The 18149-nt window shown below is 32.8% G+C and overlaps 3 protein-coding genes across 4 annotated transcripts in view; 1 reads left to right on the top strand and 2 right to left on the bottom strand.

Annotated features, from left to right (window-relative positions):
- LOC100183611 (phosphatidylinositol 4,5-bisphosphate 3-kinase catalytic subunit beta isoform-like) overlaps positions 1-7870 on the top strand; it is an 18084-nt gene extending 10214 nt beyond the window's left edge. For both annotated transcript variants that reach the window (XM_026840538.1, XM_002121991.5), the window contains exons 16-25: positions 1096-1239; positions 2041-2179; positions 2617-2762; positions 3366-3475; positions 3989-4119; positions 5000-5118; positions 5419-5536; positions 5889-6044; positions 6592-6693; positions 7111-7870. In XM_026840538.1, coding sequence (XP_026696339.1) covers positions 1096-1239; positions 2041-2179; positions 2617-2762; positions 3366-3475; positions 3989-4119; positions 5000-5118; positions 5419-5536; positions 5889-6044; positions 6592-6693; positions 7111-7266 — 1321 coding nt within the window. In that variant the 3' untranslated portion in view covers positions 7267-7870. The remainder of the gene's footprint in view (positions 1-1095; positions 1240-2040; positions 2180-2616; positions 2763-3365; positions 3476-3988; positions 4120-4999; positions 5119-5418; positions 5537-5888; positions 6045-6591; positions 6694-7110) is intronic.
- Positions 7871-8656: 786 nt separating this feature from the next.
- Positions 8657-17282, bottom strand: LOC100176196 (protein RCC2 homolog). The gene is made up of 10 exons (XM_002126828.5): positions 16724-17282; positions 15683-15776; positions 15018-15161; positions 14035-14220; positions 13280-13429; positions 12667-12833; positions 12065-12245; positions 11519-11601; positions 10147-10248; positions 8657-9762 (listed from the first exon to the last, which is right to left on the bottom strand). The coding sequence occupies exons 1-10, from the start codon at positions 16859-16861 to the stop codon at positions 9580-9582; spliced, it is 1428 nt and encodes a 475-aa protein (XP_002126864.1). The 5' UTR covers positions 16862-17282; the 3' UTR covers positions 8657-9579.
- A 197-nt stretch (positions 17283-17479) lies between these two features.
- On the bottom strand, positions 17480-18049 carry LOC104266835. The gene has a single exon (XM_009863999.1). The coding sequence runs from the start codon at positions 18047-18049 to the stop codon at positions 17480-17482; it is 570 nt and encodes a 189-aa protein (XP_009862301.1).
- Positions 18050-18149: the final 100 nt, after the last annotated feature.

Raw genomic sequence — 18149 nt, 5'->3', positions numbered from 1 at the left:
ATCCCAATTACAGGGAAATAAAACAAAAACACTTTTATACTTATTTTATGTTGTTTGCATGCCTGCTTTAAATTCATTGATTGTAAAATATAGTAGGATGGGGAAAGATGGGACACATGTTTATTCTATTTTCCCATCCCATTTGGTAGTAAACAGAGCATTCAAAGAATTATAAAAAAATATTCTTACAACTCCCATAGACCATTGTTAGTTGTTTATAACACGATCAAGATATTTGGATAGTATGTGCTAAAGGTGTCCCATATTACCCCACAGTACTATATCTTTGTATTTATTAGTTTTATTTTTATGGGTTGCAGTAAAAAATGAATAAATTTTTGTTAACAGGTGCAAGCAATGCTCAATTCATGGACACCTTTGTCACCGGAGCGCGCCATGGAGCTGTTGGATTGTCAGTTCGCCGATGAACATGTGAGGGACTTCGCTGTAAAGTGTTTAGAAAATTTAAGGTGATTATTAATGTAACTTACTTTATCCTCGCGTGGCTTTTTGTGATTTTTTTTTTAGTTTTTTATGTATGGCTGATAATTTGGACAAGTGGACAACCCATTAGTGACCACTTGAACCCATTACCTCTGGATTACAGGCAGGCGCGCTAACCACTATGCCACGGTGCCGGAATGTTATTAATGCATCCGAACTTCAAATTTCTGCAAGCGGATAACCCCTTTAAATACCATAGATCAAAGACAAAAGAAACTCTATAAATTTATTACCTTTTTTTCGCTATGTACCAATTAGCCTGTTCCTATGTTACCAAGATTATTCATAATAGATTCAAGGGCATGCATGTGTACCCTGCATACCCGTGTTAGGTGAAATATGTGATTTTTTAAAGGTTTATAGTGCAGTAGTGTTGGGACACCTTTAGCACATAAAATCTAAATATCCGTATTTTAAACAATTACCATTGTTTTATGGGAGTCGTAAAGATACCGTTTTATAATTCTTTAAATGTTTTTGTTTAATACTCAATGGGACAGGAAAATAGAATAAAACGCTGTCCCATCTTTCCCACCCTACTATATATCTAAGCAGGCATTGTAAATGTATATTTTTTAATTTTTTCTGCAGAGATGACGAACTGCAACAATACCTTATGCAGTTGGTTCAAGTTGTTAAGTTCGATTCTTACCTGAACAGTAGTTTAGTTCGTTTCATTCTTCGTCGTGCTTGGAGCAACCGAAAAATCGGACATTTTTTGTTTTGGCATTTAAAGTAAGTATATTTAAATAGGTAGTTTGATATGTTTTAACTTGTATTAAATTTCGTGACTCTGACCCTGATCTGATGCTCATAAAGTTGAATGATTCTTGTTTAGTGAAGTATAGAAAGGATCTGGTGCTACGAAAATGTAACGGACAAAATTCCAACCCAAAAAAAATCCAACCAAAAAAGTCCAATTAAAAAAATCCAACCAAAAAAGTTCAATCAAAAAATTTCCATTAAAAAATTTTAATATTCGGGCGAAATATATATCTTCAAAAAGTCCTTGGTTGGACTTTTTCTCTGTTACATTTTAGTAGCACCAGATCCAATATGTTTTTCTGTGATAAACGCTAGAGAAGAAATGTATGTAAAATAGGGACTAATGCATTAAGAATGGAAGTCACAACCCAAAACTATTAATCACCCACAAAGTAACATACATGGTAACTCGTAAGCTGACACGAGGTGTATGAAACAAAACACCCAGGTTATAACGACTATCGTTTTCCAGCCACACGAGGATAAAATAAGTTACATTCATCCATCTGATTTGGTTATTTTGTCTACTATACTATTTCTCAAAGCATTTTTACTATATGCCATTTTTATACAAAAGTTGCCACACTGACACTCTATTAATGTATTTCTTCAGTAAATGAACTTGAATAAATAAATCTAACTTGCTTTACCCTCGCATGGCCGGCAAACGACAGTCGTTATAACACTGGTGTTCTGTTTCATACACTTCATGCCAACTTATTTGTAAAAAATGTGGACCTAGTGTGATAACAATTATTTCTGTTTCAAAAGAGCGGAAATTTCGAACACGTTGTTAAATCTTCGTTTCGCGTTGATCATGGAAGCTTACTTGTATGGTAACTTACCGCATGTGAAGACTTTGTATAAACAACAAGAAGCGCTCAATAAAATGAGAACTTTGAATGAAAGGGTAAGTCCGTGGGTGGATTTATTAAACCAGTGGTCCTTTAACTTTTTTGTTTGCTTTACTCTTCTAACAAAGATGCTTATCAGATTTTCCCCCAATATGTAATATTGCATTTATTAAACAGCGAAAATAACCAATTACATCAGTTATATTTTATGCGACGGATGCGCTTGCTTTTGCTTAAAGAATAAGAGGCTAGCTTTGGATTTTACAAATTTAAATTGGAAATACCCTTTTTGTTGTTATTTATATTTTAACTCTATTGTATTTTCATATTTTTTTAATTTCATATTAATATTTAAAGTTCAAGTTCATTCTTTTAACTAAAATTTTAAAAAAAAAGTAACTAAAATTAAAAAAACGTTAAACTAAAATTAAATTTTTTTTTTTTTTAACTTAAATAAAAAAAATGACTTGAATTTGAAAACCTTAATTCCCAGGTTAAAGGATCTGAGTTTAGTCAAAAAGATATTAAAGTTCGGGCTCGACAGGCATTGAAGGATACGGCGAACCAGGATTCATTTAAAGAAGCTCTTACTAGTGTTGAATGTCCTCTGGAACCTAACTTGGACTTGGAGGAATTACTGTAAGTTATAATATAATTCAGGATATTTAACAAATTTATTTTATTTTTTAAATTATATCTATTCAAACTGTGCTGCCAATATGGTGTAATGGTGACGCATTTTATCTAAAACATTATTTTTTTAATAATAAGCGTGTTTTAACAACTGTTGTTTTACTGTTACTACTGTCTTTTCGCTTTTGTAAACTCTCCCGTTCTTCGTTAACATGACTGAAAAGACAAAATAAATTTCATTCATTTGTTTAATATATATTATAGTAAGGTGGGGGGTGACACCTTTAGCACATATTATCCAAATATCCTGATCGTGTTTTAAACAATTACCAACGGTCTATGGAAGTCGTGAGGATACGGTTTTATAATTTATTGAATGTTCTTTTTTTACTACCAAATAGGACGAAAAAATATAATGAAATGGTCTCCCATCTTCCCCACCCAACTATACAACTTAGAATATTTAAAAGTCTTTTTCTTTTTTTTTATATTTTAATTTCTAAAACTGTATGGTTACTAAAAAATTGGGTTCTCTGGATTTTCGAAAATCTTTTGAATAAAAATTTTTCTATTTAGGAAAAGTTTTAATATAACAAATTTTTTGTTTAGTGTTGAAAAATGCAAAGTCATGAACAGTAAAATGAGACCTCTATGGTTGGTTTTCAAAAACAAGCAAGTACAAGACGGAAGCATGAGCGTTATCTACAAAAACGGAGATGGTACGTGATTGTTTATTGCCGAAAAAAACGAACATGTTTATTCTATTTAACAACGCTTTGTGGCAAAGTGGTTAGCGCGCCTTGCCTTTAACCCAAAAGTAATGGGTTCAAGGCTCTTCGCTGCTACAATTGTGGGTGTATGTGTCCTTGGGCAAGACACTTAACAACAATTGCTCCAACCCAGTGGTCACTAATAGGTTGTCCAAATTATAAGCCACATATAAAAAAATTCTGTCGCTAAAACTTTTTACCAAGATATTTCTGTAAATCTAGTAGTTTGTTGAAAAAAAAACGTATAATTTAACATTTTGTGTGAATTTTAACATTTTCTGTGAAAATTTACCATTTCTGGGAAAAGTATTTTGGTCATGGAAATACATTTAAAAATATATAGCTCTTATAGCTCCCTGACCCCTGGGTTAGCCCCCTTTAGCTCTGCAAGCCTTAGTGCCTGGGGTGTTCGTCAGATGTGCTACATTACTTCAAAATGTCATAAAATTACTACTTTATTAGATCTTCGCCAAGATATGCTGACTTTACAAACCATATCTATCATGGATATGCTGTGGAAAGCTGAAGGTTTGGACTTGAGAATGATCCCGTATGGTTGCCTTGCAACTGGGAAAGGCACGGGCATGATAGAAGTAAGAAATAATAATAACTTTACTTGTCTCTTTGATTCTGGTAGTGAAGATTTAGAAACATTTTAAGCAAAAAGACAGGATATAGCGACAAAACAATAATAACTTTATTTGTCGCTTCGATTCTGGTAGTAAAGATTTTGAAATATTTTAAAGGGAAAAACAGGAAACAGCGACCAAACATTAATCAATTTATCTGTCTCTTCGATTACGGTAGCGAAAATTTATAAAATATCTTAAACGAAATGACAGGATACAGAGACAAAACAATAATAACTTTATTTTTCTTTTTGATTACGGTTGCCAAAATTAAAAAAGCAACTGGGAAATGCACGGGCATGATAGAAGTAAGGGATATTAATAACTTGATTTGCCTTTATTTTTGCATTGATCCTTCATTCTGGGCCTGAGATGACATGTTTGATGTGTTAAACTAGAACTAGTTTACTGAATGCAACCTGTTTATAATTTTTTATAGGTTGATAGCAATATTAAAAATATTAACTTTATTTGTCTCTTCGATTACGGTAGCGAAGAAATAGAAATATTTTAAACGGAACAACAGAATACAGCGACAAAACAACAGTTGTTAAAACACGCTTACAATTAAATTTGCCGAGTATTTAAAAAATTTGTACAGACCAGATCATTTTTTTACCGGGAAAATTTTACTTAAAAACCATTCAGCAATAGGCAACAAACCTGGGGTGGCATGGTGGGCAGATTGCCCCCAAATTTTTGCAGTGTTTTAATCAGTCAGAATTACAAAAAAATGTTTTCGAACAAATAGAAAGATTAGAATAAAAAAGTTAGCGATTTGATACCGCAATATTAGAACATTTTTCCAAATAATTAAATTTCTGTTTTTCTTTGTTTATTGTAGGTAGTCACGCATTCAAATACAATAGCCAACATACAGAAGACAAGAGGTGGAAAAATGTCGGCGTTCAGACACCAAACGTTAATTGAATGGCTTGAACAGAACAACTCAACCCCGTCAGAGTAAGTTGTTTTTTTTGAGTTACTTTTTCACTATGTGTAATATAGTATGTGTGAAGTACTATTTTGGTAACAGTATTAGGGGCTGTACACAGTATCTGGCATGCAAATTCGCTTGCGAAGTCATATGCAAACCCATTACCGAGTTCCGCATGCGGCAGCAAAATCCGGACAAAACAGACAAAACGGATGAATTCCATATACTGTGTACCTTTAGGGGTTGTTTTCGTAGCACCAGATCATTAATCTCTGCTGGAAGTACTTTTGAATCTTAATTTGTTATTCGTATATATTTTACTGTAGATTTGAGCAAGCAATAGAAAACTTCACGTACTCCTGTGCTGGTTATTGTGTGGCCACGTTTGTGCTTGGTGTGGGTGATCGGCACTCTGATAATATTATGGTCACTGAGAAAGGACAGGTTCGTGATTTAGTGTTACACTAATATTTTAATGTTATTTAATCATATTTTTTATTAATTTTCATACTAAAATGTTGTTTCTTCTGCTACCAGGCATAAAATATAGACTTTTAATATAAATCAAACAAGTAATATAAATTAAACTTTAATTTTATTCCAAATTTTATCGACTATTTGGTAAGATTTATTCAGGGCTTATTACATTATGCCAAACAATGATAAAATAAATATTTTTACAACGTTTTTTTGCATTAAATTTGGACACACATAGGTAGTTTTTTATTAATTTGATTTTTATTATTGTATTAGTAAAAAAAAGTTATATTTTTTTACCTTATATTTTTTAACACAGCTTTTCCACATTGACTTTGGGCATATTCTTGGAAACTTTAAGACTAAATTTGGAATCAAAAGAGAGAGAGTTCCGTTTGTTCTTGCGCACGACTTCGTTCATGTTATCAACAAAGGGAAAACCAACAACAAGGCTGATTTCGATCAATTCCGAAAAGTAAACACATATATGTGAATATAGTATAGGCCATAGGGTGGGGGAAGATGGGACACCTTTGCATTGTCTTTTCTCGTCCCATTTAGTAGTAAGCAAAAAAAATTTTAGGCATTATAAAACTGTTTCCTCATGACTCCCGTAGACCATTGGTAATTGGTTACAAAAAAACAGGATATTTAGACATTATGTGCTAAAGGGGTTCCGTTTTTTCTCACCCTACTATATATACCGGATTAAAAAATTTATGCTAAACAATAATGCCCTAATAATCACTAAAAGTATGTTTGAAGATCCCTTTAATAGTTTTTTTTACAACACAAGCAAAATTGCGAAACTTTTTAAAACATCTATTAAGCAAAAAAAGTTTAAATTTTGTCAAAAAAATATTTAATGTCAAATTTAAAAATATATATATATATAAAAATATATATATAATATGGACACACATCCATATTATATATATATATTTTTTGCCATTTTATGCACTAAATCAGTAAATAATTTGCTTGCCTTTTGTGGTCTGTAATGTTTATTCATTACATTTTAGCTTTGTGATAATGCATTCTGTATTCTGAGAAAGAAGGGTTATCTGATCATTACATTGTTTGCGTTGATGCTTCATTCTGGGTTGCCTGAGATGACATCGTTGGTATGTTTTACTATGTGTATCTTCTTATATTCTCGCGTGGCCGGAAAGCGACAGTTGTTATAACACGAGTGTTCTGTTTCATACACCTCGTGCCAGCTTACGAGTTGCCAAGTGTGTTCCTTTGTAAGTGATTAGTATTGGCGCAGTAGCACAGTTGGTTAGCGATCCTGCCTCTTACTCAGAGGTAATGGATTCAAGACTCACCGTTGCTGCCATTGTGGGTGTATGTGTCCTTGGGCGGGAAACTTAACGACAATTGCTCCAACCCAGTGGTCACTAAAGGGTTATTCAAATTATCAGCCATACAGAATAAAAAATAAAATTAGTATTTTTTAAGGTAGACCACTGCAGCTAAAAAACTTTATGATATATATATTAAAAAAATTTCTTTTTTTTAATTTTTAAAATTTTTTACAGGACCATTTAGAATACTTGCGTGAGACCTTAGCCCTCCACTTAACAGAACAGAAAGCTCTGCAACAATTCCGCAGCAAGTTTAATAAAGCCCTCACTGATGCATGGGCTACCTCAGTTAATTGGTTCTTTCATAATGTAGCACGGGATAACACGTGATAAGACAACAATTTCCCCTTTCTAATTTTATTGCCAAACAAAACAGAGTATCTGATTTTTTTTCTGAGTTTTAAAGTAGGTTGCTACACTTTGCACGTCCTACTGCATTTTTCCAATTTGCTTCGTTATTTAGAGGTTCTTTCTTATTATTGGAGGGGCTTTTTAAATAGAGACGTTTAATGTGCAATCATACAATCGTGCCTAAATTTCTCCTTAAACGTTATAGCAGCCTGCCCGAAAAAATGATGAATATTTGTCCGTCATGCTTCAACAGACAGTATTGTTTCTTTGCATTCTTTCTTTTCAATATTGTACTTGTAGAGAAATCTTGGGAGAATTAGGCGCATGTCCATTGTGATTATTGTATTGTGCGATGTATATACGACACAAATACCACACTAATCAGTAGCCAATCATACGTTATCATTCTAATTAAGTAATTTACTTACACGGAGTTTTAGTTGAGAAATCGCTATGTTGGATAACCATCTAACTGTCTTCAAGCGATGTGTGATCACTACTTCATGCAGTGTAATGGAATTTTGATGATTTATCCACTGTTCCTGTGTAATTGTTCAATTAATAAATTATATACTTGGTTGTATGTGGGGATTTTCAAAATAGATTGTTATATATTGCTTGAGTGTTGTAGCACAGTTGGTTAGGCGCACGTGCCTTTAACCCAGGGGTAATGAGTTCAAGGCTCTACGCTGCTACCATTATGAGCAAATGTGTTCCTGGGCAAGACACTTAACAACAATTACTTCAACCCAGTGGTCATTATTGGGTTGTCGAAATTATCAGCTACACATAAAAAATCCCCAAAAAATATTGACCCACAAAGTTACATACTCATAAGCTGGCACGAGGTGTATGCAACAGAACACCCATGTTATAACAACTCTCAGTTTCTGGCCATGTGAGGATAAAGTAAGTTACCTTCATGCTATATGAGGAAGTACCTTTGAAGATACTGGTTTAGTTGTGGCACTTACCAACAATACCTTAGCCAAAGAAACTTAATGGTAATTGCTCTAACTCCTTCATAAGTTGTTCAAATTTCCATGATAATTTGCCCATAAAGTTATGTATGTTATAACTTGTAAGTGGGCAAGATGCCATAACAACTGTCAGTGCCCTACCACGACAGAATAATTAGTACATAAAAACATCTTTTTGCACAAGAAACAGTTTCTATTAACTTTCAAGAACTGCTGTTTCATGCACAAAATTAAAAAAATTAATTAAATTCAATGTTTTAGTATTTTTATTTATTTTATTAAATAGACTTACATATTGCACACAAACTGTTGGTGGTTTATAAAACCAAAAACACTAAAAAAAGTTCCAATTAACTAAATACATTAAAAAAATAATCTAATCATCACAATTGACACTCTAGTACCGTTTATTATCAAGTGTGTATTTTTACAATAAAGAAAACAATAAAGAACAGAATGGTTTTGGCGTGGCTGATTTTAACCAAACCACATTTTAGATATCACATGGAATGGACGCTCGCCAAAAAAAAGCAATCACAGTTGCCAGTGAGGTAATCGTATCAAAAGCTGTTTTAGTAGTTGAACTTAAGGCATGCAGTGATCTAATCAGAATGTTAAAAAGTTCATCGACAAGTGTGCATAGCTCAGAAAGTAACTGCAGCCAATTTTGACACGACATATAGTACTTCTGGACGGTTTTCTCGGCTACCAACTTAAGTTAGTCTTTCGCCGGTTACTATTGGTTACCACGTTTTTATAGTTGACCGACTAAATTTCTATGCATTACTTATTATTACAGAAGTTAATTTTAGTCCGACGATTTAGGCGGCGACGAGTTTAGTCGGTAGCTGAGAAAACCATCCCTGGTTTACAAATGCACTGAAGTTTAGTTCAAAACACAGAAGTTACAAAAAAAAAGATTTTTGCAGCAAACAACAAAAAATAATTATGATGATTGGAATTACTTAGCTGGGCAGTAAACTTTTTTAGCTTTTTAGTTTAGCTGGGCAGTCAAACAAAAAACAAGACAGACAAAGTTGCAAACAAATTACACCCACAAATTTTTAATGACCGGTATTTTAAAGATTTTTCATTTGTAAATTTAATAGTTGAGATGAAGTTCAAAAACAGACAAGGTAAAAAATCAAACTAGAAATTGAAAATTCCTACGAATTGAAAATTTCTAGTTATTTACATTTAGTTCAAATATTTGAAGCTAGAAACAAGTAGTACAGACTTATCAAATTGCTTCTGTATTTATGTTAAAGCATTTTTTGAACTATCATTTTAGTAACTTAATTTCCCTCAAAATTCATGGACAATGTTTTGGGTCATACAGTGGTATTTCATCTAGAGCAGCTTGGTCTTTTTCATCTTTATTTCTGGCTATCATTAGTGTGTGTGTTTGCCCACATGATACACGCTGAATAAAAAGATTGCTTGCACTTTTCATTAGATCAGGATTTGCGCTCGATTTGCGAGATTCACCCAACCCCTGTTAATTTCAATAAAAATTGAAATCCACAGAAAAATACGACTTACAATACTAATTACCCGTGTGTTTGTAATCGTAACAAAAATAAAATAACAGGTGTAAATATACTAAAATAAAGGTACTTTGTTTTGTTTTAATGATGGGGAATGATGCTACAGCAGGCTATAGTTTACATAAAAAAAAATTAAAAAAAACTACCCAACCACATAATATTAATTTTGTTACAGCATATTGTGGTTTAAAAAAAACAATATAAATATTTAAAAAACGCTAAAACCATTTCCCTTGTGTACAGTTGGGAGCCTATATTTTATACAAAACATAACTTAAAAAAAACTATATATATATAATTTAAAAAAAAATTAGTATTAATTTGTGAATTACCAATTCTCCATTTGAGGTTCCCGTTCCCCATACTATAACGCTTTCATCTGCAGCAACAACAGTATGACGATAACCACAGCCAATACTTCTTATTTCCCAACCCTGTAAAACATTATTTTGTTAAACAAGTGTAGCAGCATGTTATGTTAACTGGTAAGCAGTGAAATTTGCTAAGTGCCATAGCATAGTTGTTCAGCAGGCATGCCTCTAATACAGAGGTAATGGGTTCAAGACTCGTCGTTGCTACCATGTGGGCGTGTGTGTCCTTGGGTGAGACACTTTTAACAGCAATTGCTCCAATTTAGTGCTCACCAATGGGTTGTCCAAATTACCAGTCATACAAAAAAATATTTAGTTTTACCCAAAAAGTAACATACTTGGTAACTCGTAAGCTGGCACGGGGGGTATGAAATAAAACACCTGTGTTTAACAACTGCCGTTTTCCGGCCACTCCAGGATAAAGTAAGTTACGTTCATACTACTCTAGTAGAATGAGGGAAGTTGTAATGTAGGATTTCCTGTTTAACAACTACAGACAGGCCATCAGGCAGAACCAAAGTAAAACAAATTTAACTCATTGTTGTTATTATGTTCTGCTGCAGGCACAGTTTAATATAAAACTTTGCGTAGCTTTTTTGCCCAGAGGGTCTGGGTTCCAGGTTTGACGCTGCTACCATTGTGGGCGTATGAGTCCTTGGGTAAGACACTTAACGCCAATTGCTACAACCCAGTGTTATGGGTTGTTTAAATTGTCACTTATACATTAAAAAACAAAAAAATATAAAAAATATTGAAACACAAAGTTACATATGTACAGGCAGCAAAAGAGGTGTATGAAATAAAACATCCGTGTTATAAAGAACTGTATCTTTCCACCATGCAAACATAAGTAAATTTATTAAATTACATTCAATTTATTTAAAATGTTAGTGTAAAAAAATTAAACATTGGTATAATAAACTTATTTTTTGTTCTGTAGGGGTAAACTTTGTTATTATAGTAGGGGGGAAGCTGGGACATCTGTCGGCTTAATATCCAAACATCCTGATTGTGTTTTAAACAATTATTGAGGGTCTATGGGAGTCGTGAGGATACAGTATTATAATCCATTGAATGCTTTTTGTTCACTATTAAATAGGAAGAGAAAATAGAATGAAAAGGTGTCCTATCTACCCAGGGGCGTATCCAAGGGGGAGTCACGGTTAGTTAGTCAGGGTATGTTTTTATCGAGCACATTACATTTTATACGCGTCCATTTTTTAAGCAAAAACTTTCGGACCCCCCCTTTTTTAAATTTCTGGATATGCACCTGCAGCTCCCCTACCCTACTATATAATTATTATTACTATTAGCTAATTTCTTGGTACATTACCTGCAAATCTGGGAGCGGTTTTGGATACATGGTTGTTTCACGACTACTGATGCTGCCTTGTAGACCCCAGAACATAGTAGAGCCTGGAAATTTGATATAATAATAATTTCCACATATAAGTGGTACTGCTTATATGATGATAGCTCAAATGTATGGTTAGGTGTTATAGTAAGATGGGGGAAGATGGAACACCTGTAGAGCAGAATATCCAAATATCCTGATCTTGTTTTAAACAACTAACCATGGTTTGTGGGAGTCGTGAGCATATAGTTTAATAATTCTTTAAATGTTCTTTGTTTAATACCAAATGGGACGAAAAAATGGAATGATAAGGTGTCCCATCTTTTCCCACCTTTCTGTATATAAATTTCAAGTGCCCGAGCTTAATTGAATAATCTATGTTATTAAGTTTAATTAATGCTATTTAAACCATGCATAAAATACAAATAAATAGGCAGATGAAATTTAACAGATTAAGCCTTGAATTAATTACTTCTTTAAAAATTAGTATTACAATGCTAAAATGTAATATGAAATAACTCCTACCCATTTCATTCAATGCAATAGAGAAAGAATATCCGGCGTAAACTTGCACAGCACCTCGTCCCGCTCGTTCGAACACAGTCAGTAAACGAGGGGTATGTTCGTCTTTTTGTTCCGAGTGACCCAGCCGACCATACCCACCAAAACCCCACGTGAACACCCGCTTTTTGGAGTCTAATGCCACCTAGAGTAAAAGTTTTGATTGAATGGTAATGGGTTCAAGGCTCTTCGATGCCATTGTGGACAGTGGCGCAGCCAGGGGGGTTTAGGGTGTCGCGATCCCCCCTTTTAAACCAAAAAAAAAATTAATTAAAAAAGAAAAATTTAAAAAATTCTTCGAATAAAACCCCCACCCTTATTTTTTCTGGCTGCGCCACTGATTGTGGGCGTATGTGTCCTTGGGCAAAACACTTAACAACAATTGCTCCAACCCAGTGGTCACTAATAGGTTAACCAGATTATCAGCCTTACATAAAAAAATCTCCCACAAAGTAACATACTTGGTAATTCGTAAGCTGGCACAAGGTGTATGAAACAGAACACCCGTGTTTAACGACCGTCATTTTTCGGCCACATGAGGATAAAGTAAGTTACATCTCACTCACCACATGATTATTTCCGCAAGAAATGCTCGTTATTTTCACATCATTCAAAGGCAGAACTTGCCCCCCCTTTAACTTTTCCACCCACAATGGAATACGGAAAGCATTCTTCACGTTATCGAACGCCATCTTGTTTCCAGAAGCAAAATATTTTCCATCAGTGTTGTTTCCTGCAAATTATCAATGTTATAATTGAATTGTTTACTTAAAGGTATATATAGGCAAAATCAAGACGTGTTTTATAATTTTAAGGATTTCTTTAGTGCAGCAAAATGACATAATTCAAAATTATGCTAATTAGTTTAAAATGTTGTTTTCTCAACTTTTTAATTTTTCTCAACTTTATAAGTTTTTACTCTTTTCTTTTTCTGTAATTTCTATAAACTGTTTTTTTTTTACTTTTTTTGTGCAAACCAGAAGATATATTTATTAAAGTATATATATATTTTAGATACTGTGTTTTTTTAAACTTTTTTATGCACTCCTAAACCAGAAGTAATTAAAAAAGTATATAGATCCACATAACGTAAAATTAATTACAAATTTCAAAACCAAAGTACTTTTAAAAAAATTACACATATCTATAATATATAAATATATTTATATAATTAGTTACCTAGCTGGCCATACTCTGGGCAACCAAAGGAGTAAACATAACCTTCACAATCCAGTATAACACTAAACTCCCCACCACATGATACATCTACTATGGGGTTTCCTTTGTAAGCTATATGGGTTGGGCTTGGTACGTTTGTGCTCAGATTACCTGGAAAAAAATGTGTTAAATAAATGAATTTGATAATTGATATTAAAAATGTTGCTTAAAGCTAGAAGTTGGTACATTTGTGTTCAGATTACCTGGAAAAAATGTGCTGAATGAATGAATGAATGAATGAATGTTGATATTAAAAATATTGCTTAAAGCTAGAAGTTATAGGTTCTGGAATAACATAGTAGGATGGGGGAATATGGGACACCTTTTCGTTCTATTTTCTTGTCCCATAAGGTAGCTAACAAAGAATGTTCAAATAAATATAAAAACCGCTTCCCCAAGACTCCCATAGACCGTTGGTAATTGTTTAAAACACAATCCGGGTATTTGGACGTTTTATTTCATTAACCTTATGCCAGCTTAGGCGATTAGAATTTATAAGATATTTAACTTCTGTATGGCTTGCAAATTGGAAAGCCCATTAGCGTCCTTTGAATTCTGATAACGGAAGCAAACTACCTATTAACCAGTGCATAGATGAAATATTAAAAAGTAAAAAGATACACACATTATCTTCCATAAGCTGACAATGTGTTTAAACTAAACCATTATTTACAATTTAATTTCCCATCTAAAAAAAAGAAAAAAAACAAACTTACCTAAACCAAGTTGGCCTTGAGCATTATCCCCAAAAGCGAACACATCGCCATTTTCAGTCAAACACAGCGTGTGGTTTTTCCCTGTTGCTCCATTCACCACTTTGTATGATTGCAATGAATCGATAGGTTTAGGAGAATCGTATCTAACTCTATTACCGTGGCCAAGTTGACCACATTCGTTTCGACCTAAATTTATTAATTGATAGATAACAACTTACCTTAAGATCAGAGTCAATTTTATATATAAAACATTGAGGCAAAAGTGTAGCACTAACGATTTGCTTACTGTTCAAAAAACATAGCCGTCTATAAGCAAAAGTGAACACTAAGGAAATAACTGAAATTATACAAAAGATACAAACAATATCTTGTGGCTTTGGGTAAAATGTTGGCTTTAATAAAATAATGCTAAATTTTCATAGCGAGAGTTTAGTAAGTGAAAAATATATTACATATTGTTCTGTTAGCAGTAACAGCAGAATAGTAATTTAGTATTTTTAACATAATTAGTGAACCATGGTCTAATTCTTAGGTCCAATAAGGTGCCTTGCGGTAGGACCTCACCCATATAGAATTTTAAATTAGCATATTAAAGTTTGAAAATTCTGTTTTTTAGTAAAATTTATAACAGTGGCCAGTGGACTATTATTTTCCAATGTGGAAGAAGTTTTTTAGTAGGCCTATAAAAGTTCACATTTAATTTAAATATTTTAAAAGGAAAAGCAACATAATAAGTTACCAACTTACCATAAAAAGTTAAAGGAAAAAAATGAAGAAATATTTATAGCCTTTATATAATATATATATATAAAAATAAAACATATATATATAATATATTATATATGTATATTTTTGTATTAAATTAAAATTTTTCTGCACTACCCAATATAATGTGTTCTTTTAAGCATGATATGTTTACATTTACTTGTATCGCTCAATGCACATTATAATGCCCTTAACATCAACATAATAACATTACTCACCCCATGAATAAACGTTCCCTTCATTGGTGATAATCAAGTTATGATTCGAACAACATCCCGTGATAACTCGACTCACTTTGATTCCAACCAACGATTTATACCGATGAGGCTTGAACAAATTTTTCCCAACATTTTCATATTTTTCTGATAAATAAACAGTTTTAAGATATTGTACTGTAATATTAAATTCAAGTATCAGTCACTACTTTAGTGTATTAAAAATTAAAATTATTTTAATTCATCTAATATTGCCAGCTATTTTTAGTCAGTCACTACTATAGTGCATATACTTTGGTAAAATTCTTTATCTCCTAACAATTACGGTTATAGGACCTCAATCATTTGCAAAATTAAAAAAAACTCAACAAAAATTCCGGACATTTTCATACTTTTTTTAAACAAAATTACCTTAAGAAATTGTACATTAAATACAAACTAATGTCTTAATTGGGCAACTCTGGCTTAATTCTTTAGTCTATATGTATTTCCTTTTTAATTTTTTCCATTAAAAAAAATTGTGGGTTAAAGTTAAGTTTGAAAGTGCATGAATGCATCACAAATGCTGGTGTTTGGCTATGAAAATAAACTGAACGTTTAATCGTTTATAAAGCCATGTAAATCGAAACAGAAAAAAATCAGTACAAATAATAAATAAACAATCTAACCATCCCCTTTCCTTGCTTTCTTTCTACTGTTAACACTCCAGTTAGTCCCTCCACATATTAACACCTCTCCACTATTTTCAGGTAGTGACAGCAACTATGATCAATTAAAAACAATGTAATTGAACATATACCCTTTTTGCATGGTAAAAAGTTAATGCGAATAACGATCCGCATTAACTCTTCATATGATAACTCGCTAACCGCGTTATTTTGCATGGTCATTTGTTTATGCGCGTATCAACATTGAGTTAGCTTACTTAAGCGCAATATTGTTAAACCTAGTTTATAAAATAAGTTGTTATACTTTATGGTGCTATTACCAACTAAAAACTGTAAAAATAATACCCAAAAAAGATTAAGAATTAAAAGTGAAACTGCAATTCCACCAAACTTTTCATTACTCGCATAATGCGAGTAACAACCAACCACCTACAGCAGGTAACATGCTTATGACGTTATGCGTGTTAACTTTGCTTTTGCGAGTAAATATGCGAGTACTTACGCGCATAAAAGTTACCATGCAAAAAGGGTAATATTGTTTATAGAATAAACACAATGTAATTAAATAGCTTGCCTTTATGTAATGAAAAGCTGTATCTTAATTATTAACAAATTGGTAGGAGTACATTTTTAAAGAAGACTCCAATGGGAATTGTGCCAATTAAGAAGACAGTTTGTGATCCTTGCATTGCTTAGGCATACAACATATTTACAAGGGACCATATGGTATGACCAATCAGTACGGTCTGTTCCTGTGTAATAAAACACCCTGCCAAACCCTTTGAAGGAATGAATAAATGATGAAGCCAGGTAATTAATAGAAAACTAGAAACTATATAATAGTAATGTGGGAGAGAGGGACACCTTTAGCACATAATATCCAAATTTTTTTTTTTAACAAATAACAACATTCTATTGGAGTCAAGGGGATACAGTTTTAGAAATCACTAAATGTTCTTTGTTTTCTACCAAATGGGACAAAAAGGAATGAAAAGATGTCTCATCTACCCCACCCTACCGTGATATATAAATAAACTTTACTATTTTGTTTTCTTTTGAATCTTCAGAAGGAACAATTAATATTTTATCTTTCCCATTTTCATCTGATGAAGCTTCTTCTTTTTGTCTTTTACTCTCTGGTTCTGCAACCTTTTTTGGTTCTTGCTTTCTTCTTGGCATGACTTTTCAGTTACAGATAATACTTGCGTAAAATTTTCCCTATTTTTTACAAATATCGCTGTAAAAATGTGAGAACAGATTTAGCTTCTATAAAACATGCAGAACTAAAAATTGTGCAAGAATAAATTCAATAGGCTTAATCATGAAAGCACTACAAGATTCTTGAATTAATAGTGAATAAAGTAAAGTGAAATAGCAAATAGGTAAAAACAAGAGTCAAAAAAGAAAAAACTATACATAAAAAGAAATGGCTGTGATTGTAATATCTGTCCCTTTAAATTAATACAGCACGGTTGAACTCGATTTTTGTAATACAGTTTTAGTAACATTTCATAAAATGAAATAGTTATATATATATACATTATATAGTAGGATGGGGAAAGATGGGACACCTTTTCATTTCCTCTTACAAATTGTGTAGTAAACAAAGAACATTCAAAGAATTATAAAATCAAACCTTCCCCACTCCTATAGACTATCGTTAATTGTTTTAAACACGATTAGAATAATTGAATATTATGTGCTAAAGGTATCCCATCTTCCCCCATCTAACTATTATATATATATATATACATATATATATATATATATGGTTTTTAAAACATTAAAAAAAAAAAGTTACATTCCAAAGTATATCACAGCACAAGTTAACGAACATGAATGAGCCCTAAAAACCGAACTTGATCTCGCATGCTCTGCCTTCAAAAACGAATCTTTTCCCAATTCCCCATACCCATACAATGAGAGCAAAGGTGTATTCCTGAATGTTTGTTGTAAGGTTGCTCTTTCAATATTACAAGGACTATGGTCTGTGAGGTCATTATACCAATCATGTTCGTCTTCCCTGGCAATGCAAGATACAAATATGGCCAGTGACTTTGATGGTACAGTAGGTAAATTTAAAGGTTGTGGAAAACTATTCCGTAGATCCAGAAATCGGTTTTGAAGGCCGGTAACAGTGTTAACATCGCTGTGAATAAGAACAGAATTTGCTACACCTGATTTATTTCCGATACCAAGTGCGAAAAAGCCACAGGACTTGAGGCTTCTATTGTCTCCATATTTAACAATTGGAGCCGAAAAGTTAATAGATTTCCTAAGAGCTCCTCCTATTACAACGCATTCCGAATTTGACTTTGTAAATTCTTCAACGATAGGACATAGTGCTCTGGAAACCCAAGTGAGCATTTTCTGGTAGCAAAATATTAAAATGCATTTTACATCTTTAATGCTTGTCATAAAGTTAAGAAATTCTTTTTGAAAAACTTCCTTTTTCTGTTTGCCCGAT

The sequence above is a fragment of the Ciona intestinalis genome, chromosome 1 (genome assembly GCF_000224145.3).
Source record: "Ciona intestinalis chromosome 1, KH, whole genome shotgun sequence".
Lineage (NCBI taxonomy): Eukaryota > Metazoa > Chordata > Ascidiacea > Phlebobranchia > Cionidae > Ciona > Ciona intestinalis.
Note: the sequence above shows the minus strand (reverse complement) of the source record. Positions and strands in the feature narration are given on the sequence as shown.

Coding starts and splice junctions, on each gene's coding strand:
- LOC100176196 (XM_002126828.5), bottom strand. CDS start 16,861: ATGCCAAGAAGAAAGCAAGAACCAAAAAAGGTTGCAGAACCAGAGAGT. Junction 15,162..15,682: donor GAAAGCAAGGAAAGGGGATG/GTTAGATTGTTT, acceptor TTTATTTATCAG/AAAAATATGAAAATGTTGGG. Junction 10,249..11,518: donor AACCGCTCCCAGATTTGCAG/GTAATGTACCAA, acceptor AATGTTTTACAG/GGTTGGGAAATAAGAAGTAT.
- LOC104266835 (XM_009863999.1), bottom strand. CDS start 18,049: ATGCTCACTTGGGTTTCCAGAGCACTATGTCCTATCGTTGAAGAATTT.